This window comes from Malaclemys terrapin, chromosome 13 (assembly GCF_027887155.1).
Source record: "Malaclemys terrapin pileata isolate rMalTer1 chromosome 13, rMalTer1.hap1, whole genome shotgun sequence".
Classification (NCBI taxonomy): Eukaryota; Metazoa; Chordata; order Testudines; family Emydidae; genus Malaclemys; species Malaclemys terrapin.
Genome location: NC_071517.1, coordinates 30,418,537 through 30,440,373, shown reverse-complemented (window position 1 = coordinate 30,440,373; position 21,837 = coordinate 30,418,537). Strand labels below are relative to the sequence as shown.

At 56.7% G+C, this 21,837-nt stretch overlaps 1 protein-coding gene across 3 annotated transcripts; it reads right to left on the bottom strand.

Annotated features, from left to right (window-relative positions):
- Positions 1–1,860: 1,860 nt before the first annotated feature.
- LOC128848280 (zinc finger protein 436-like) lies at positions 1,861–20,842 on the bottom strand. 3 transcript variants are annotated; one of them, XR_008446999.1, is made up of 5 exons: positions 20,662–20,842; positions 19,110–19,236; positions 11,085–11,177; positions 7,693–10,513; positions 1,861–2,150 (listed from the first exon to the last, which is right to left on the bottom strand). XR_008446999.1 is itself a non-coding variant. In XM_054048181.1 (4 exons), exons 2-4 carry the CDS (start codon positions 19,195–19,197, stop codon positions 9,171–9,173), a joined length of 1,524 nt encoding a protein of 507 aa, XP_053904156.1. In that variant the 5' UTR covers positions 19,198–19,236; positions 20,662–20,842; the 3' UTR covers positions 6,140–9,170. The 3 variants fall into 3 exon arrangements, 2 of the variants coding, with proteins under 2 accessions (XP_053904156.1, XP_053904158.1); XM_054048181.1 differs by lacking the exon at positions 1,861–2,150 and having other exon boundaries at positions 6,140–10,513; XM_054048183.1 differs by lacking the exons at positions 1,861–2,150; positions 11,085–11,177; positions 19,110–19,236; positions 20,662–20,842 and adding an exon at positions 10,958–11,073 and having other exon boundaries at positions 6,140–10,513.
- Positions 20,843–21,837: the final 995 nt, after the last annotated feature.

Below are 21,837 nucleotides of genomic sequence, written 5' to 3'. Positions count from 1 at the left end.
AGTAAACTAGTAAAACTCCCATGCAGCATTACCAGGTTAATACTCCCTACTTTGTCACACAGGTAAAAGTCCCAAGGGGGTCTCTGTGACCGAACCCGTCACACTTGGGTTAGCCCAGAGAGGTAGAGGTTAAACTATAGGGCCACCCTAGCCAAGCCAGCACCATAACGAGCCAGCCAAGCTGTGATGGACCCCATTTCTGGCTCTGTCCCCTTTTCAGTCTGCAGGGAGAGCTGTTGAATCTCTCCCAAAGGCAGCCCTTCTCTGGCCACCCGGCCCCTTTCCCCCTTTGTTCTCCAGCTGCCTTCCTACCCACCCTTTCCTGCCTGTGTCCCTTGTTCAGTTGTCGGGGAAGGGGGGGGTCTCCTTGTCTTTTCGGATCCTCTGTCGATCTGGGTCGGTTTCAACCGGTTCTTTAATGACTCATATGTTCCACCCAACCAGCAATGTCTCTCACACACACACGTTTGTCTCCTGCATTGTTCCAGGAGCAGCATTAACCCTTTCTGAACACTTGCACTGTGTCACAGAAGGGTTGGGATGTTTACCAGGATATTGCAAAATCAAGTGATCTACCAGTGCAGTGCCAGCTGGGCATGCAGCCCCACGCCTGCCATGAACAGTGATGCCCAAAGCAGAGAAGGGCTCCAGTGTATAGAACAACTGGGTATAACCGAAGAGGCAGGGGAACCTTTGGGATGGGTTAACTTGATGGTTGCAGCAGGAAAAAGCCCAAAACACAGGTGCAGTGTGAATATGAGTAGCCCCTTGAGACCTAAGCAAAGCGATAATGTGGGAACACTCCAGCCTCCCCAGCCTCAGTGATCCTGCTCACAGGCCAGCCACAGCCAGTGTACTCAGTGTGCTAGATGCTCAGTCTGGGTTTTGGCAGGTCAGGCTGGCTGAAGAAAGCAGCAGGTCAGACACCGGCACCGAAAGCTGGACCTTCAGCAGAACACTGTTTGTTGTGCTATCTGCCCTAGAGAAATTCCAGAGGCAGGTGCATGAAATACAGCAAGGACCGAGAGTTGAAGTCATCATGGGTTGACACTCCAGTGCACGTCAACACTGGAGAACTCTATGCCAACCTCCCAGGGATGCCCGCGGGAGCCACCTGCCAGAGTGGGTGAGGGAATGGGGCTTTTTGTCACTTTGAATTTTTGGAGACAACTGGACATGGGAAATGTTTTGATTGGGAAGTGCAGGCATGGTGCCTCAGGAGAGTGTTCCCAGACTCCTGTACCGCTGGGCTCTCTGGCCAGAGGGCCTCTACCATGATGCATCCCCTCCTGGTGAGATGCCATGATGCATGCTGGGGGGTGTAATCTGGATGGGGTGCCCTGCACAGAGAGGAGAAAGGCAGCACAAGCTATACCTCTCAGGGCGCATTACTACAGCATTTCCAAACAGAAAGATTTGGGGCATTCGAGGTTTCTAAGGAAAGTCAGAATTTCCCATGTAAAACAGACATTTCCCAGGACTCACGTTTGTTTTTTCCCCACATCGGTTTTCCACTGAAGAACAGTTTGAACCAGCTGATGGCACTGAGGCTGGCAGGGAAGTCTGGAGCTCCAGATTTCCCCCTCGGCCACAGAGCGCCATTAAGCAGGGAATCCCAATCCTCTCCTGCTGTGATTGTGATCCCCAGTCCAGCCCCCAGCAGGAGCTCCATGGGAGATTGGGGCCCCAGGCACCCAGCTGTGCTAGGCATCTCGATGACCCAGAGACGTCATGGTGCCACCTGGCAGAGAGCACAGAGGCTACCCAGCTCTCCTAGGTCTACGGTCTACATTACAGTGCATCAGAGAGCGGCATGTGAATTCTCAGATGTGACTCTCAGCCAGCCAGTAAAACAGAAGGTTTATTAGTCAACAGGAAAACAGCGTAGGACAGAACTAGTTAGCACAGTAATCAGTGACTTTCAGCCAAGTCCATCTTGGGGGGAGGGGAGCCCAGAACCAGGGCTCTGGTCCTAGCCCTTAGCCCCAAGCCAGCCGAGACTGACTCACTTCCAGCTGTCTGGCCCCTGCCCTGCCTGTTGCTCCTTCTCCGGCCTTTGTCTTGTTTGTGGGCCAAGAGTCACCTGGTCGTATCCCCCTCCTGGGTCTTAGGTTACGAAGGAGCGTCCATGCAGGCAGCTGGAGCAGCCTCTGCAAAAGTCACACACAGCATTCATGCAAAACAGTAAGACTCACATAGGCTCACATATAACATAAAGGAAAATCCCCACTTCGTCACACACATCCCATACAGGCCCAGCTGCTGGGGACAGGGGCCGAGTGAATTGGAATCCCCTCTTCCCCCCAACATGTTTGGCATGGGCTAGCCAAAGTTCGGGGCCCTGCTAGTTGCATCCATTAGGAGAAATGGATGATAAAGCCAGGGATTCTCTTTGGTTATTTACTTATATATCGAGTCCTGTTTCCCTGAACACAGGAGGGTTCAAACAGCAGGGGACAATCCCTTTCCTCGCTGTTCCAAATCTGCTTTTCCATGCAGCGCTCCTTGCCCAAACAGCTCTCTCTCTCTTCAGGTGCCCTAGTGTGTGTTAATATAGCACAGGGGCCAGTTAATGCATTACCCACTGCTGTGCATGAGAATGTACTCCCCTGCACTTGGACTAATGTAGACCAGCCCTTAGTCTGTCTGTGCTTTAGTTCCCCCATCTGTAAAACAGATAATACACAGGTGGTGATGGTGGGGAGGGTCGTGAGGATCAATACAACACTCATCCGCAGCTCTTATCTAGCACACTCCACCACTAGATCTCAAAGCACTTTACAAAGGAGGTCCGGATTATTACCTCTGTCATGAACATACAGCTAAGGGTAGCATAAAATCCCTCCTTTACCTGTAAAGGGTTAAGAAGCTCAAATAACTTGGTTGGAACCTGACCAAAAGGTCCAATAAGGGGAGAAGATTCTTTCAAATCTGTGGGGGAAGGTTTTTGTTTTGTCTCTCTCTGTGTGTTCTCTCTGGGTCAGTGAGAAATCAGGGCAGGGAAAATACATCTCCCAAAGCCAGACCTGAACTAAGCATCTAAGATTACAGATTGTAAGTAATAGGAAGGAAATGCGTTAGATTATCTTTTGTTTTAGCTTGTGAATTGTCCCTATGCTAAGAGGGAGGTTTATTTCTGTTTTTTTGTAACTTTAAAGTTTTGCCTAGAGGGGAATCCTCTATGTTTTGAATCTTATTACCCTGTAAATTTACTTTTCATCCTGATTTTACAGAGGTGCTTCTTTTACTTTTTTCTTTATAATAAAGTTCTGTTTTTTTAAGAATCTGATTGGTTTTTAGTGTCCGAAAAACCCAAGGGTCTGGTCTGTGCTCACCTTCTTAACCTATTTGGTTGGTTTATTATTCTCAAGCCTCCCCAGGAAGTGGGGTGAAGGGGCTTGGGGGAATATTTTAGGGAAACAGGAACTCCAAGTGGTCGTTTTCCTGAATCTTTGTGGTGGCAGCAGTACCCATCCAAGGACAAGGAAGGATTTGTGCCTTGGGAAAGTTTTTAACCTAAGCTGGTAGAAATAAGCGTAGGGGGTCTTTCATGCGGGTCCCCACATCTGTACCCCAGAGTTCAGAGTGGGGAGGGAACCCTGACAACCCCCATTTTACAGGTGGGGAAACTGAGGCACGGAGTGGGATTGATGTGACGAGGTGGGGATTTTCCTTTATGTTGTATGTGAGCCTATGTGAGGCTTACTGTTTTGCATGAATGCTCTGTGTGCCTCAGTTTCCCTGTGTATTGCACCAATGTCTAGGTGGTGGGAATAAGGGTGTGTGACTTTTGTGTGGCTGCTCCAGCTGCCTGCATGGATGCTATGGCCACCTCCTTCATAACCTGAGACCCAGGAGGGGGATGCAACCAGGTGACTCTTGGCCCGGAAAGCGAGACAAAGGCTGGATGAGGAGGAGCAATCAGGGCTGCCCGGGGGGGGGCAAGTGGGGCAATTTGCCCCGGGACCCACAGGGGCCCCCACGAGAATGTTGGAGGCTCCCCCCCGGCCTCCGCCTTCCCACATCTCCCGGCACCTCAGCGTGCCGTGTCCAGGAGCGGTCCAGGACCGGGACAGAGATAAAGCGGCGTGGCTCCACTGGGGCCTGAGATCCTCCCACTCAGAGCCACATGGTAAGGGGGCGGGGCCTGAGCGCCTCCTGCTCAGAGCTGCGTGGTAAGGGGGTGGGGCTGCAACCTGCGGCCAAGTGGCGGGAGCTCAAGTCCTGTGGAGCCACACTGCTTTAGCTCTGTCCAGGGCCGCTTCTGGATGTGGCACGCTGAGGCTCCGGGAGACGGGGGAGGCGGGAGGAAGCAGCATGATAAGCCCCTCTGAGCCGGACACTCCCCTGACCCCCTGCTCTGAGCCCAGCCCCTCTGAGCCGGACACCCCCTGATCCCCCCCCAGCCCTGACCCCCAGCTCTGAGCCCAGCCCCTCTGAGCCAGACACCCCCCTGACTCCCCGCTCCAAGCCCAGCCCCTCTGAGCCGGACACTCCCCTGACCCCCCCAGCCCTGACCCCCCGCTCCGAGCCCAGCCCCTCTGAGCCAGACCCCCCCCGACCCCCCTCAGCCCTGACCCTCAGCTCTGAGCCCAGCCCCTCTGAGCCGGACACCCTCCAAACCCTCCCGCAGCCCTGACCCCCCACTCCGAGTCCAGCCTCTCTGAGGCGGGCACCCCCTGACCCCCCCCCCCGCAGCCCTGACCCCCCCAGCTCTGAGCCTAGCCCCTCTGAGCCGGGCACCCCCGACCCTCCCCCTGCAGCCCTGACTCCCAGCTCTGAGCCCAGCCCCTCTGAGCCAGGCACCCCCCTGACTCCCCCCAGCTCTGAGCCCAGCCCCTCTGAGCTGGACCCCCCCAACCCTTCCAGCCCTGACCCCCAGCTCTGAGCCCAGCCCCTCTGAGCTGGACACTCCCCTGACCCCTCACTCCGAGCCCAGCCCCTCTGAGCCAGACACCCCCCTGACTCCCCTCAGCCCTGACCCCCCAGCTCCGAGACCAGCCCCTCTGAGCCAGACACCCCCCTGACTCCCCCCAGCTCTGAACCCAGCCCCTCTGAGCTGGACACCCCCCTGACCTCCCCCGCGCAGCCCTGACTCCCAGTTCTGAGCCTAGCCACTCTGAGCTGGGCATCCCCTGACCCTCCCCCCCGCAGCCCTGACTCCCAGCTCCGAGCCCAGCCCCTCTGAGCCAGACAACCCCCTGATCCCCCCCCCCCCAGCCCTGACCCCCAGCTCTGAGCCCAGCCCCTGTGAACCGGGCACCTCCCGACCCAGAGCCCAGCTCCCCACCCAGCCCTGGGCAACAACAGCGCCACCCCCAGGCAGCGACAGCCCATTGGCACCAACCATTACCATCCCCCAGCGACAGCCCATTATGTAATTGCAAATGTATACATACCATTAAAGCTTTTAATGTTATTAAATAATGTATTTTGTATATTTTCAATTATTAAAAATTAATTTTTGAATGTATTTCACTGGTTAGTATCATGTATTTGGAAATGTAAAAAATATAGTATTGCAACTTTTTTTTATGGAAGGGGCCCCTGAAATTGCTTTGCCCCAGGCCCCCTGAATCCTCTGGGCGGCCCTGGGAGCAACGGGCAGGGCAGGGGCCAGACAGCTGGAAGTGAGTCAGTCTCGGCTCGCTTGGGGTGCAAGGGGAGGGCCAGAACCCTGGCTCTGGGCTCCCCTCCCCCCAAGATGGACTTTACTGTTTTCTGTGCTAATAAGTTCTGTTCCACACTGTGTCCCTGTTGACTAATAAACCCTTCTGTTCTACACGCTAGCTGAGAATCACTGCTGACTGTGGAGTTGGGGTGCAGGGCCCTCTGGCTTCCCCAGGAGCCCTGCCCAGGCGGACTCGCTGTGGGAAGCACACGGTGTGGAAGGGGATGTTGACTGCTCCGAGGTCAGATCCAGGAAGGTCGAAGCTGTGTAAGCTTCTTGCCCTGGTGACAGTGTGCTCAGAGGCAGGCATGCTACACCAGCATCCTGGCTGGCTTCATATGGAGTCCTAGCTAAGGTCACCCAGAAGGCTGGTGGCAGAACCAGGAATAAGAACCCAGGTGTCCTGAGTCCAGTGCAGTGCTATATCCACCAGGCCACGCTGCTATTAAAGATCGCGTGAGGCAGGGGTGCTGGAACTATTTTTAATGGGTGCTGAGAGCCATTGAACCAAACTGTAAACCCTGTGTATGATGGAAATAAATTCAAGGCAGGGAGTGCTGGAGCACCCCCTCACTACTAGTTCCAGTGCCTATGGCATGAGGTGCTGCGGTGCTCTGGCCATGGGAGTGCAGAGAAGCTATATTAGCTAATTTAGGGTTTTGCACTGTTGTAGCAAGATCAGGGTGGGCATGCAAGTCACTTTTAACATGTCTGTACTTGAGCTGTGCACTGAAGCAGCTAGATGAGTATGAGTGAATCTGAATTCATTCCAGACATCGCTGTGGGCACGAACAGGGCTCCACCATCCCCGGCTATCATGGGTTGCTCTTTGAGTGTCATAGAAATGTAGGGCTGGTAGGGACCATGCAAAGTCTAGACCTCCGTGGAGAGGCCTCTATGTCCCATAATGTCCCCCTCCGCCATACATATTGTCTGATAGATTCTTTTGATCAGCCCCTTTTGAGACAGCCCTGCTATGGCTGTCAGTCTGATTTCGTTCATAACCCAGGTCCCCAATATCTCAGTCTTCTTTTCCGGATATCATTAGCAGTTAGGGGTTGTTGAATTTGCTGATGAATCTCGGCATTTGTTATAAACTTATTCCATTAAATTCCCACTCTTTTTCTAAGGTCTTTGATTCTGAAGGCATTTAGATGGCTGCCTGCCCATGGATTCGCTAAATCAATCAATCAATCAAAAAAACAAAAACAAAACAACCCAGTAAAGACAGCTCCCTGCCATTTGGGATGCACCGCACGTGACATTTTTTGGCAAAAAAATGCAGATTTGGGTCAACTGTAGCATTTTGCAAATCTGTGTTAATTTTGCAAAAAATTGTTTCGATCCAATGAATAAATTAATCCCCTACCCAAACCCAAAACATTGAGTGTTGACCTGTTAGCAAGGAACTGTTTCTATTTTTCTGATTTAAACGACTCTTCGTTCGATCAAAATTCCTTTTAATTTTATTCTTTTTTAAACATAAAAAATGGCTCACCATTGAAACAGACTGGTTTTGTCTGGGGTGGAATAAAATGCTGCATTTGATCAGAAATGCATTTTTCTTTCCAACTTTTCAATTTACTGAAAACTTTTAAAAAATCATTTTGGGATTGACCTGAAACAATGTTTTTTCGTTGATTTTTCAGAATTGCCAGAAACGCCCCCGCAACTCCATTATGCACACCGCCCTTGTGCCCAGATACCACGGTGAGAGATGCAGCATATAAAGCTGGAAAGATCCCCACTAGGCATTTAGAGCAATCTAGCCTGCCCTGTTCAAAGGCAAGAGGTCAGGCCGAGATGACGTCATGGTGACCCTCTCTGAAAGTTACCCCCCACCAGGGTACTACTCTGTGGTCCTTTAAAAACCAGAGGTCTGTATTTTGTTCGTCAAACAGTTTGTGAGGATCAACCCAGAAACCCCTTTTTTTAAATCCAAAATTGTAAAATGAATTGAATTTTTTGTTTTATTTCCAAAATTTTCATTTTTTGCATGTGTCTGCATTTCCCATTCTCACCTTTTCTTTCTTTGTTTTTCTTTAATTTTCCAGTGGAAAAAAAGTTAGAGAAAATGTTTTTTCTGCCTCCAAATTGCTCTCATTTGATTCCCACTCCTCTTCCAGAGGGGAAAAAAAAAAAGATGGGAAAGTTAAATAGAAAGAGAACGTAGAAAAAAGACACATGCACGCATGCACCAACAACCCTCGATCCCCCTCCAAAGCGGAATCCTTGAATTGGAGAGGAAAACGTTTTGAATTTCAGATTTTTTTTCATCCTTAAAAAAAAGAAAAAAGCAAGAAAGATTTTTCATGAAAAAAATGTCATTCTCGGAATGGAATGAAAAATTAAAATTTGGACCAGCCAGATTCTGAAACCCCTGAAGCCAGACCCCCTGGCTGGTTATTTGCCACTTTCTTTTAGGGTCAACCAGCGAGTGCTGGGCCCTTCCTCTTCAACGCTCAACGTTCTTTAAAGAAAGTTTAAAGGGGCTGGTTCCCCTTTCGGTCATCCTGCTGTAAAGGAGTCCCAGCCGTATAGGCCGGTGGTGGAGAGAGGAGACACACTATGGCCACTCACCCCCTGTAGCACATTTTTCTTCTTGTGATTGCAATCTGAGAACGTATCCCACAGGACTGGCCCCTTTTCTCCACCCCGCTGCCCTGCTCCCTGCATGTAGCAGAGTCGGGCCTCGAGTGCTTGCTGCCTCTATCTCCCGTTTGCCCTGCAACTGCCCCATCCCACCCTGGGCAATCGCAACAGAACTGCTCTGAGGCCACATCTGCTCTACAGCCACGGCAGCAACACATCTACGGCACTGCAGCTGGGATGCTGTAGCACTGTAGTGTAGACGCTGCCTACGCTGACAAAAGGGGATTTTCCAGTGATGCAGTAAATCCACTTCTCTGAGAGGCAGTAGTGAAGTGGAGGGAAGAATCTATCAACCTAGCTGCGTCTCCACGGGGGGGAGGGGTCGACCTACGTATGGCCCTCGGGGCATGAAATCTGTCATGGAGGGGTCACAGAGGGTGAGGGTGCCAGCGGCTGCACAAGCAAGAATTCGCCCCGTGAACCCTTTATTCCTGGTGATGACGCGTGAGAAGGAAAGAACCCAGTGCTTCTCTTCCATCCCAGGGCTGGCAGTGAGAATAAAGATCTTATTGGTGGGAAACGGAGCCCCTGTGATTGCAGGGCACTATAGGGTGACAAAACAGCCACATTTGAAGAGTCACTTTTAGGATACGTCAGTACTAAAGCTGGAAGTGTGCTTTCCAGCATGGGTTTTCAGAGATAGTGAGGCCATCGGGCCGTCCTGGAGGGGTCTTGGTCTAGATGCCCTTGGGCCGTCCCGTGTGGCGGGGGTGTCTCAAGCCCAGAGGCCCTCGGGCCATCCCGGGGGCCTTCTCCCAAGCGTGCAATGTGAAATGGAAGTGCCAGGTTTTCCTCTCCTCTCCCTGAGGGTCGGGGCAGCCTGGCGCAGGCTCTCGGTGGCAACCACTCATGGCGTGCTCCCCGTGTGCTCCCTGTGGTGCTTGGTGAGGGCCGAGCGGACACTGAAGCCTTTCCCGCACTGCCCGCACCTGTAGGGCTTCTCCCCGGTGTGGGTGCGCCGGTGCCGTGCCAGGTCGGAGCTCTCGACGAAGCCCTTCCCGCAGTGGGGGCAGGTGTAGGGCCGCTCGCCGGTGTGGGTCCGGCGATGCTTGGTGAGGTGGGCGCTCTGAGCGAAGCGCTCGCCACACTCGGGGCAGGCATAGGGCCGCTCGCCGGTGTGGACGCGCCGGTGCCGCTCCAGGTGGGAGCTCCAGGTGAAGACCTTCCCGCAGTGCCCACAGGGGTGGGATTTCCGCTTGGGCTGGGGTCCCAGGGCCTCTGAACCCTGAAACAGCTCCGAGCTCTCCCTGAAGCAGCTGCACGTCCCCTCCTGGTGGGCTCTCCGGGGCTTGGAGCCCAGCCTGCAGTCCTGGCACTGGGGACCCTGCTGCTGTTGTGGTCGCCCCAAGCTCTCCCCAGCGCCCTGGCTGCAGCGGCTGTGTTTCCCCTTCTGCTGAGCTTTCCTGGGCTTGGCCGGACTCTGCTTGCGAGCGGGTTGTTGGCGCTGCCTGATGCTCCCAGCTGTGTGGGTCCGTTTGTGTCGCGTGAGGTCAGAGCTGTCCCCGAAGCCCTTCCCGCAGTGGGGGCAGCGGTAGGGGCGCTCCCCGGTGTGGGTCCGGCGGTGCTTGGTGAGGTGGGCACTCTGGGCGAAGGCCTCCCCGCACTCCCTGCACCGGTAGGGCCGCTCGCCAGTATGGACGCGCCGGTGACGCTCCAGGTGGGAGCTCCAGGCGAAACCTTTGCCGCACTGGGCGCAGCGGTAGGGTTTGTCCTCCAGGTGGCCGCGCCGGTGGGCTGCCAGGGCTGGCAGGTCACCGAAGCGCTTGCCACAGTCGCCACACTTGTAGGGGCGCTCGCCGCCATGGGCCAGCTGGTGCTGCCGGAGGTGGGAGCTCTGGGTGAAGCGCTCACCGCACTCAGGGCAGGCATAGGGGCGCTCGCCTGTGTGGACGCGCCGATGCCGCTCCAGGTGCGAGCTCCAGATGAAGCTCTTGCCACAGTCCTGGCACGGGTAGGGTTTCTGGCCCTGGGGTGTTCGCTGGTGAGCTGTGATATCCTGCAGTTTCTTGGGGCTGGGCCCCTGAGGGGTGGGTTTGCCCTGTCTCCTCCCTGCCCCTCCCAGCCTCACCCCAGCAGGCCCCTGGCAAACAGCTCCTGAAAATCCTTCCGGCAGCATCTCCCGTGGTTCCGCTGGCTCAGGGCCTTCCTTCGGGGGATTCTCCTCCTCGGTCTCACTCGCCGTCCCATCACCTGCCAGGACAGAGAGAGAATAACTCCCACACTCCGCTCCTGCATGGCTAAGTCTCAAAGCACTTTACAAACCCTCATTCCCCGGATGAGAAAACTGGGGCACGGAGTGAGGGCGTGACTTGCTCAAGCTCACCCAGCAGGCCAGTGGCTAAGCCAGGAATGCACCCCAGGTCTCCTAGGTTCCTGTCCAGTGCTCTGTCCAGTCGGACACTGCCTGCCTGCCTGGAATCCACTCCCTGTTCTGGGTGGAACGAAACTCGGAAAAGGGGTGAAACAAACTAAAATAGCTCCCTGGGAGATTAGAAAATCACGGGCTGAATCCCCCAAGCCCTCACCCAGAGGAGGGGACCAATTCTGCCCCCACACCCCATCCAAGCCCTCAGCAGGGAGGGTGCCACAGCCAGGTGTTGTCAGGCTGGGTGAGAAGCTGTGAGTGATGCTCACCAGGAGGCTATGACGCCCGCTGGGCACAGTCCAGACCTGGGACAGCAGTGGCAGAGCCGGGACGCTGATGGGGCCCAGATGGGAACCCCAGCTGTTTATTGACCAGTCGGCATAGCTGATCCCTCACCTGGGCCAGACGCTGCTGGGATCTCCCTCTCCTTGGAGCCTCTGCGACGCCGTTCCAGTCGGGAGATCACCTCCGCTTTCAGAAAGGGAAATTCTGTAGGGGGGGAGTCAGGCGGAGGGGGGAGGAACAGAGCTCGTTAGGCAGCGACCCCCCTCTCCTTGCTCTCTGCCAGCGGGGCTGTGATCACCACAATCCACAGCCCCTCCCTGGAAGGCTATGGGGCTGCATGGGGGTTCCCCAACTCCCTCTGTGTGATAAGATGCACATGGAGAGAAGCCACGTCTACCCCAGGGGATTTATTTGTCCCAGCCACTAGAGAAGGACAGGTCCCCATACACAGTGAGCACCACACAGCTGGGGTTTCCCTATTCCCCTACCGAATGGCAGCTCGGTTGCTCGCTCCCCCAGGACTCTTTGACCAGCCTTGCCCTATCCCCAGGGCCGGGTCTGCATCTGCAGAGCCCCAAGCACCCGCTATGCTATGGTGTTGCCAGCCCTTGCGATCGTCTCACAAGTCTTGCAATATTCGGGATTTGACCTCAAGCCCCGGTTGCTGGAATTGTGAGATTGTGCCAGAATCTCAGGGTTCACTACAAAAAGAGATTGAAAGATGTAAATTTCTAGCCCAGGTGGTGAGGGGCATTGACAAGATATCACTTTAAATTCTCAGGAGGTTTCCTGGTCCTGTTGGTAGGCTAGTGGGTGCTATAGTGAAGCATGTGACCTGGGTCTAGCAGCAGTCAGTCTGCAAAGACCCAGCATAGAGCAAAGTGGGGTGAATTGTGCCACATTGCCTGAGGGAGCAGCCTGTTTTCGATCTCTCTCTGTTTTTGGTTCTTGTGCATTTCAGTTCTGGATTCTAAGCAACCAAGTTCTGTTGCTTCCAGCTAGAGTCTATTATGTTTCTATTTCGCTTCTTTGCATGTAAGCCAGGAACGCAACAGGGAGCTGCAGAGAACAGTTTGAAAACGTGACCCTGTGTGTGATGCTAACAGCTCAAAAACCAGAAGGTGAAGAAAAGAAGCCCAACATTTTTATGTTTTCAATCTAATGATTTCAAAGCCAATCTCATGATTCCGGGGGTCTAATTCAGGAGTTTGGCTGCAGTAAGAATAACACCCCAATGGTCATCAGAAAGGACAAGCCACATTTTTTAACCCCAGCCCCCTTCTGTGCTGGTGTGGGATCCCTGGGAGACGCTGTGGGGAGGCCAGTGGGGCAAAGGGGATGGGCAGTGCCCCCTGGAGGGGGTCCGGTGATCTCCAACACCAGTACAGGTTTGTTGCGGATTGTGGGGGAGTTAGGGCCCTGCACCCCTCTTCCCGAGATTCACTGTGACTCTCAGCCAGCCAGTAAAGCAGAAGGTTTATTTAAGGACAGGAACACGGTCTCAAGCAGAGCGTGTAGGTACGACCAGACCCCCTCAATTAGGTCCCTCGGGGAGGTTCAGGGAGCTTGGACCCCAGCTTGGGGTTCCCTGCGTTGCACCACCCAGCCCCAACCGAAACTAACTCCAAACTCCTCCCGCTGCTCCTCTCCTTGTTCAGTCTCCCGGGCAGAAGGTGTTAATTCTCCCCACCCCCGTTCCTGGCTCAGGTTACAGCTCAGGTAGCTTCCTTCAAGGGAAGTCCCACATCCCCACTGCAACCCCCCTGCAACATTCCCAGGTCAAATCTGCCCTGCTCCCTGCTCCGTCACATCTCTCCCCCCTTCGAGACTGAACTGAGCGGGGTCACTCTGACCAGTGACCTGGGGAAGTTCAGGGCTCCCTCTCTGGGACAACGCGTCCGCTATCAGGTTGTCACGTCCCTTCACATGGACCACGTCCATGTCATAATCCTGCAGGAGCAGGCTCCATCTCAGGAGCTTGGCGTTGGCTCCTTTCATCTGGTGCAGCCAGGTCAGGGGAGAGTGGTCGGTGTGCACGGTGAAGTGACGCCCAAAGAGATATGGCTCTAGTTTCTTGAGGGCCCACACCATGGCCAGGCATTCCTTCTCGATGGCCGCGTAGTTCTGCTCCCGGGGTAGCAACTTCTTGCTCAGGTACACGATGGGGTGTCTCTCCCCCTTTTCATCCTCCTGCATTAACACCGCCCCCAGTCCTGTGTCTGAGGCGTCGGTGAACACCATAAAGGGCTTGTCAAAGTCTGGGTTTGCCAGAACTGGGCCACTGACCAGAGCCTCCTTCAGCGCCCGGAGAGCCTCCTGGCACTCCTCGGTCCAGACCACTTTGTCTGGCTTCCCCTTCTTGTACAGCTCAGTGATGGGGGCGGCTATGGCGCTAAAGTGGGGCACGAACCTCCGATAGTACCCTGCCATCCCAATAAAGGCTTGGACCTGCTTTTTGGTTTGAGGAGCGGGCCAGTCTCTGATCACCTCCACTTTGGCTGGTTCCGGCTTTAGGCAGCCGCTTCCCACCCGGTGGCCTAGGTAGGATACCTCAGCCATCCCCACCTTGCACTTCTCCGGTTTTACGGTCAGCCCAGCCTTCTGGAGTCGGTCCAGCACTTGTCTAACCTGGGATATGTGGTCCTCCCAGGTCTGGCTAAAGACACAGATGTCATCGATATACGCCACGGCAAAACTCTCCATCCCCCTCAGTAGCTGATCCACCAGGCGCTGGAAGGTGGCTGGCGCTCCCTTGAGGCCGAAGGGCAGGGTCAGGAACTCATAGAGCCCCAGAGGGGTGACAAAGGCCGATTTCAGCCTGGCATCTGCATCCAGCGGCACTTGCCAATAGCCCTTTGTAAGATCCATGGTGGTAAGGTACCGAGCACCTCCCAGCTTGTCTAGGAGCTCGTCCGGCCTGGGCATGGGGTAGGCATCGGCTACAGTGATGGCATTGAGCTTCCGATAGTCCACACAGAACCGGATCGACCCGTCCTTTTTGGGGACCAGCACCACCGGCGAGGCCCAAGGGCTGGAAGACGGCTGGATCACCCCCAAAGCCAGCATGTCATTGACCTCTCTTTCCAGGTCCTGAGCAGTTTTCCCTGTGGCTCGGAAGGGGGAGCATTTTATAGGCGGGTGCGATCCTGTCTGCACCCGGTGGACAGTCAGATTAGTGCGTCCAGGCTGGTTGGAAAACAGCTGCTGGTACAGATGCAGCACCCCTCCGATCTCAGCTCGCTGGGCAGGGGTTAGCCGATCAGAGAGGGGAATTGCTTCCAGGGGGAAGCCAACTCTTGTCCCAGGGAATAGATCTACTAAAGGGTCATCTCCCTGCCCCTCCCACTGTCCACACACGGCCAACACCATATTCCCCCTGTCATAATATGGCTTCATCATATTCACATGGTACACCTGGTGGTGGTGTGCCCGGTTCGACAGCTCCACCACATAGTTTACCTCGTTTAGTTGCTTGACAACCTTGAAGGGCCCTTCCCAGGCGGCCTGGAGTTTGTTTTTCCTCACGGGGATGAGGACCATCACCTGATCCCCAGTGGCGAAGGTGCGGGCCCGTGCTGTGCGGTCATACCAGACCTTCTGCTTCCTCTGGGCTCTGGCCAGATTCTCCCTGGCCAGGCCCATGAGCTCGGCAAGTCGTTCCCGGAAGGTCAGGACATACTCCACCACCGACTCTCCGTCAGGAGTGGCCTTCCCCTCCCATTCGTCTCTCATCAGGTCCAGGGGCCCCCTTACCCGCCTTCCATATAGCAGTTCGAAAGGCGAAAACCCGGTAGACTCCTGGGGTACCTCCCTGTACGCAAACAGCAGGTGAGGTAAGTACTTGTCCCAGTCCTGCGGGTGCTGATTCATAAATGTTTTCAGCATCATTTTTAGCGTCCCATTGAACCTTTCCACCAGCCCGTTGGATTGGGGGTGATATGCTGAGGCCCAGTTCTGCCGGACCCCACATCTCTCCCACAAGCACCGGAGTAGGGCCGACATGAAGTTGGACCCTTGGTCCGTCAAGACTTCCTTGGGGAACCCCACTCGGCTGAAAATGGTCAGCAGCGCATCCGCCACAGTGTCTTCTTCAATGGACGATAAGGGCACTGCCTCGGGGTAGCGGGTGGCGAAATCTACCACCACCAGGATGTATTTCTTCCCAGACCGGGTCGTCTTGCTGAGAGGTCCCACTATGTCCATGGCCACCTTCTGGAAAGGCTCCTCTATGATGGGCAAAGGTCTCAATGCTGCCTTCCCCTTGTCCCGGGCCTTCCCCACCCTCTGGCAGGGGTCACAGGATCGGCAGTACTGCCGGACGTTGGTGAAGACCCCGGGCCAGTAAAAGTTCTGTAGCAGCCTCTGCCTGGTGCGCCGGATCCCCTGGTGCCCTGCGAGAGGGATGTCATGGGCCAGGTACAGTAGCTTGTGGCGAAACTTCTGGGGAACCACCAGCTGCCTCCTGATCCCCCACGACTCCACTTCCCCCGGGGGAGCCCACTCTCGGTACAGGAACCCCTTCTCCCACAGGAACCTCTCCTTGCATCCTCTCCTCATGGTCTGTACCACACTGAGGTCAGCCAGGCCCCTTAGCTTCTGCAGGGAGGGGTCCTTCTGCAATTCGGCCTGGAACTCGGCGGCTGGGGAAGGGATGGGGACCTGCTCCCTCTCGTCGGCTGGGTCGGAAGCCCCAGCCACCCCGTGGCCTGTCCTTGGGTGTTCCCTCCCCACCCGGGAAGGGTTCGGTGCCTCCGGTGGGACATCCTTCCCAAGGTCAGGGCGTAGTGCCCCTCGCCGGCTCTGGCTACGGGTCACGACTAAGGCGGTCTGGGGGCTGCTTGGCCAGTCCTCTAGGTCCCCCCCCATCAACACCTCAGTGGGCAAATGGTGGTGCACTCCCACGTCCTTGGGGCCCTCCTTGGCCCCCCATTTCAGGTGTACCCTCGCTACGGGAACCTTGAATGGGGTCCCGCCCACCCCGGTCAGGGTCAGGAAGGTGTTGGGCACCACCCGATCTGGGGCCACCACCTCGGGCCGGGCCAGTGTCACCTCTGCGCCCGTGTCCCAGTATCCATAAACTTTCTTCCCATCCACCTCCAGGGGAACAAGGCACTCGCTCCGCAGGGACAGCCCCGCGCCAACCCTGTAAACGGAGAACTTTGAATCCGGAGCATCTGGCCCCCCAGAGAAGCTGGCCGGGGGCCCTTCTCTCTCTTGAGCAGTTGATAAGCTGCCAGCCCCTCTCGCGTGGGAAGCCGGCCCCTCGTCCGTCTGGGCCTCTACCAAGTTAACCCGGTGCGGGTTCGGTCTGCTCAGTCTGTCCTTGAGCTTGGGGCACTGGGCCCGAACGTGGCCTCTTCGGCCACAGTAATAGCAGCTCAGGTCCCGTGGGTCCCCTCGAGCCGGTCGGTTGTCCCTGATGCTGGGCCTTCCCCGTGGGAGGGGATTCCCCATATTCCCCCTTTGGGAGGTCCCAGGGTGACTCTCTCTCTGCATCGCGGCGGGCCTGTTCCTTTGGGGCTCCTCCCTGCCACCCCCTGACCGGCTCTTTACAAACTCATCAGCCAGCTGCCCGGCGTGTCGCGGGTTCTCTGGCTTTCTGTCCACCAACCACAGCCTCAGGTCGGATGGGCACCGCTCATACAGTTGCTCCAGTACCAGCAGTTTAATCAGGTCCTCCTTCGTCTGGGCCCCACCAGCCCACTTGCTGGCGTATCTTTCCATGCGGACGGCTAGTTGCAGATATGAGATCTCAGGGGTTTTATCTTGACTCCGGAACCTTTCCCGGTACATCTCAGGAGTCAGCCCAAACTCTCGTAGCAGGGCCTTTTTGAATAGTTCGTAGTCCCCTTTCTCTGCCTCTCCCAGTTGGCGGTACAATGCCACGGATTTGGGGTCCAGTAAGGGGGTAAGGACCCGGAGTCTGTCCGCGGGATCCACCCGGTGCAGCTCGCAGGCCGTCTCAAAGGCCTCCAGGAAGTCATCCATGTCCTCCCCCTCCTTGTATGGGGCCATGATGCACTTATCAAAGCTCCGTGCAGTCCTGGGTCCTCCCTCACTCACCGCAGCCGGGGGTTCGCTGCCCTTCAATCTCGCCAGTTCCAGGTCATGCTGACGCTGTCTCTCATTCTCCTGTCTCTGTCTCTCATTCTCCTCCCGTTCCTGCTGACGCTGTCTCTCTTTCTCCTCCCGTTCACGCTGATGCTGTCTCTCTTTCTCCTCCCGTTCACGCTGATGCTGTCTCTCTTTCTCCTCCCGTTCATGCTGTCTCTGTCTCTCTTTCTCCTCCCGTTCATGCTGTCTCTGTTGTTCACGATCCTCCAGCTCTCTCAGTTTTAGCTCTTTCTCCCATTCCAGCCAATTCCGCTCCCCGGATGCCGAACGTCGCCGGGAGGATCCTCTGCTGGCCGGCGAGCTTCGCCGGGGGGACCCCCTGCTGGCCGGGGGGGCCACGGCGCCTTCGGTATTTGCTGGGCTCCTCCCCACCCTTCCCCTAGGCATAGGAAGGAGGGGTCTCGGGACGCCCTCAGCAGCCGGCTGACCACTCCCAGCTGGGACAGACACTGGTGCCTGCGCTGCATTTGCCAGGCTGCTTCCCTGAGACACAGGGATCAGTTCATCGCGCGATCTTCTGCCTCCAGCTGGGCAATGAGCTGTTCTTTGGTGAGCCTCCCAATGCGCAGCCGCCTCTGCTTGCACAGCTCCACCAGGTCGCTCTTAAGCCGCTTGGCATACATCTTCCTGCTGGCCACTCACCGGCCTGTGTGCTCACAGCTCCCCACAGTTCCCAGGGGGCCCCCTAGTGTGCCAGCCCTTCTCGAGGTCACCACCTCTCTGCCAGGGTCGAGCTGCAGACTCCTCCGCCCCTGGGACCACTCGCTGCGATCCCCTCGGGGGCCCCTGTTACTGCAAAAGTCCTTCTCGCTGGTCACACACTCCCAGGGGTAATAACCGTCTCTCTCTCACTCTTCAGCGCGCCTGGTCCCCGTCAATCCCCCTTCGTTTTACTGCTCCCCAGTCACTTACTGCAGGAAGCGCCGTCCACGGGGTGCAGTAGATCCCACCGCTGCCACCAGTTGTTGCGGATTGTGGGGGAGTTAGGGCCCTGCACCCCTCTTCCCGAGATTCACTGTGACTCTCAGCCAGCCAGTAAAGCAGAAGGTTTATTTAAGGACAGGAACACGGTCTCAAGCAGAGCGTGTAGGTACGACCAGACCCCCTCAATTAGGTCCCTCGGGGAGGTTCAGGGAGCTTGGACCCCAGCTTGGGGTTCCCTGCGTTGCACCACCCAGCCCCAACCGAAACTAACTCCAAACTCCTCCCGCTGCTCCTCTCCTTGTTCAGTCTCCCGGGCAGAAGGTGTTAATTCTCCCCACCCCCGTTCCTGGCTCAGGTTACAGCTCAGGTAGCTTCCTTCAAGGGAAGTCCCACATCCCCACTGCAACCCCCCTGCAACATTCCCAGGTCAAATCTGCCCTGCTCCCTGCTCCGTCACAAGGTTACAGTGACTCCAGCGCAGCATGATAGGGCACTAGCCCACCCCTAACCATGCCTTGAGATTGGGCCCTCCCTGGGGATGGGAAATATGTGTGAGTGACATGAGACTCATGATCACAGGACATAGTAGTGGAAGGGACCACCTGGCACATTGAGTCCCCAGCTATCTCTGACAGCCCCGTCATATAATCCCATTCAAGCTGCAGCTTCAAACTAGCTGTTCCTGAACCTCCCTCCTCTGATGGGTAGAACCCTACCAATTTCCAGCCTCAGTTTACTCCTGACTAGTTTATCCCCATTTGTTCTTGTGCCGACATGGTCCGGTTGCATTAGCAGATCTTCCCCCTCCCTGGAGCTCACCCCCCCCACTCCAAATGAAAAGCAGCCCTCTCTCAGTCTGTGTCTGGCTGGGCTGAACAAGCTGAACTCATCCACGCTCCTCTTGTAAGCCGACTCCACTGCCCTGGGCATGCAGAAGTCCACTAGCAGGGGCCGGAGAGGGGATGGTCTCTCTCAGGCTGGCATCTGTGGACTATGGGGCTGATCCCACTGAAATCTAAAAGACCCAGACCCTGAGCAGTGCTTCAGAGACACCTCCACCCCCCATGTCCAAACGCCCAAGGGGACAGGAATCCTCACCCAGCGACATCAGGGTGTCGTAGCTTTCTTGCATGACGTCCCTGTACAGGGCTTTTTGGTGAGGATCCAGCAGGACGCACGGCTCCATGGTGGAATACACACCCACCTCCTTGCCGGCCGCTGGCCCCTGGAACAGCCAGAGACCCTCACTCAGAACCTGCTGTCCCAGCCACCCCCCGCCCCCAAGTTCTTCCATGGGCCCCACTGCCCCACCTTCTGGTGCTACCTAACGATTAGCACTCTGAAAGGCAGCACTCTGAAAGGCACCCAGGGGGTGGTCTTCTATCCCGGCTCTGCCCCTGGTGCCCACAGCCCAGCCATGTTGCCACTCATGCCTCGGTTTCCCCATCTGTAAAAGGGGGAGAATGACCCTGAGCTCCTTTGTAAAGCACCCGGAGATCTGTGGATGGAAAGCGTGACAGGAGAGCTCCTGCTATTAGCATTCTCACCCTCATCCTCCCCCGCCCAGCCCTAGCCTTTAACTCTGGGGTGTTTCCAGCTAGGCCTGGAGGCTCAGGCACAGCCATCCTAGTGAGGCACAGATGATCTGCCATTGCCTGTCGAGGATGAGGGGTTCCCAGACACCTTTCCCCACTGCAGAGTGTGAAGCCATTGGTGCCTTGGCTACTGCCATGGTAGGCCGTTGGGGTGGGGGCGGCTGGTACCCCTCTACCTGGAATGTCAGCGCCATGCTAGACAAGTCTGTCATTAACCCCTTCCCCCCGCCTGCTCACTGCTCCCTCAGCCTCCTGGATGGGCCACCTCAATCCCACGGCCCGGCCCGCGGGAGGGCAGGATCTGGAGCGTTATCCTGCAGCCGAGAAGGGTGAGCAGGAGGAGGTTTCAGGAGGGGCTTTTGGCCCATTTCTCACCCCAGTTCCCCCAGAGCCTTTCCCTGCATAAGAAGAATTAGACCCACAGATGCTTGGAAAACCCTGGGGCACTTTATTCCTGGGCAGACCCGGCCCCTCCCACCAGGTCCAAACCCTCCCAGACATTGGTATCCCCACTCCCAGGCACAGAGCCTCTTAGCCAAGCGCAGAACCAAAGGAGCCGCTCTGCGGGATCCCCCCTGACACTGTCCCCAGGGCAGCGCATCCCCCCAGCAGTGCAGGGACCAGGCAGAGGCAGGAACTGGCTTTTCCTCTCCCTGCTCCTCCCCTTCTCCCCAGGAAAGTCAACCTGCCCCGGGGGGCTGCAGGGAATGGGGCTGGGCAGGGCTGGGAGCCGGGACCTCCCTCCCCACTGATTGCTCCTGCTGCCCCTGCCAGCCTCTATCTCTGTCTCCCTTCTGCCCCCTCTCCCCTCCTCTGGGGCTGGGAGACTCGGTCCCTGGCCCGGCCCGGGGCGTTCGCTCTCCCGGAGCTGGCTCGGCTCCTGCAGGCGCTCAGGGGAGCAGAGCCGGGGGTGGGGGGATGGGTCAGGGAGGGCAGCAGCTCTGGGACTCGCAGACCCCCTCCCCCCCGGGAGCGGAACAGGCGAGGAGGGGCCGGTGGTGCAGAGTCACTTTCCTGCCCGGCCCCAGCCCTTTCCCCCGGGTCTCTCCCCTCACCTGCAGGCTCCGGCTCAGGGGCTGGTGTCGGCAGAGCCTGGGGCTGCCCCAGGGGCTGGTTCCAGCCCCCGCAGAAAGTCCCCCCGGCTGGGCACAGAGGGGAGGGGGGGTCAGTGCAGTTCTCTCTCCTCACAGACCCCGCTGGGGAGCAGCAGCGGCTCAGCCCGGGCTGCAGGTTCTCTGCCCGGGAAGCTCAGCTCTCTCCCGGCGGAAGAGGAAGCGGGGCAGGCAGAGGAGGAACCAGTTTCCCCTCCTTGAACATCAGCCACTGTCCTCTAGTGGCAACAGCTCCTCTTCCCCGGCCGCTCCAGCGAGAAGCCAGCCCCGGCGGCTGAGCGGTTCCCAAGCCTGTCACTGGGCCCCATATAGATTCATAGATTCTAGGACTGGAAGGGACCTCCAGAGGTCATCTAGACCAGTCCCCTGCCCTCATGGCAGGACCAAATACTGTCTATTCTAGACCACCCCTGATAGACATTTATCTAACCTACTCTTAAATATCTCCAGAGATGGAGTTTCCACAACCTCCCAACCGTCTGGGACCCAGACAGAGCAGCCCGACTGGCTCCCAGCTGGCTGGGTCAAGTCTGGAAGCAAAAGCGAACCTCCCTGCTGAATGGGAAGTGAATCGGGCCGGGGTCCCGCCTGAGGGCCCCCAGAAATAGCTTGTTAATTGCACCCCCCCCCCCCCGCAAGTCCTCCAGCGCCCTGGAAGCGCACCCAAATCAGAGCGGTTTGGGTCCGGGACAGGGGCACTGGAGCAATTTGTACAGTGGGGGTGCTGAGAGCCACTGAACCAAACTGTGAACCCTGTCTATATGGAAGCCACTTCAAACCATGGATGCGGCTGCACCCCCCACACCCATTGTTTCAGCACTCTGGGTCAGGGAGAGTCCTTTCCTGGTACACATCCAGCCCTGACTTCTGACGCGGCATCATCAGTGCTAAATATGCTGAGTTCCTGGGCACCCCTTGCTGAGACCAGTGTGTGTCCAGGGGCCTCTCAGGAAGTCCCAGACACAGCCAAATAAATGAAAATCGAGCTGGGTCCCTGAGGGGACTATAAGTACTGGCACCGGCCACTGTTGGAAGACAGGACACTGGGCTAGATGGATCTTTGGTCTGACCCAGGATGGCAGTTCTTATGTTCTACCAAAGCTGCTATTCTCAGGGAGA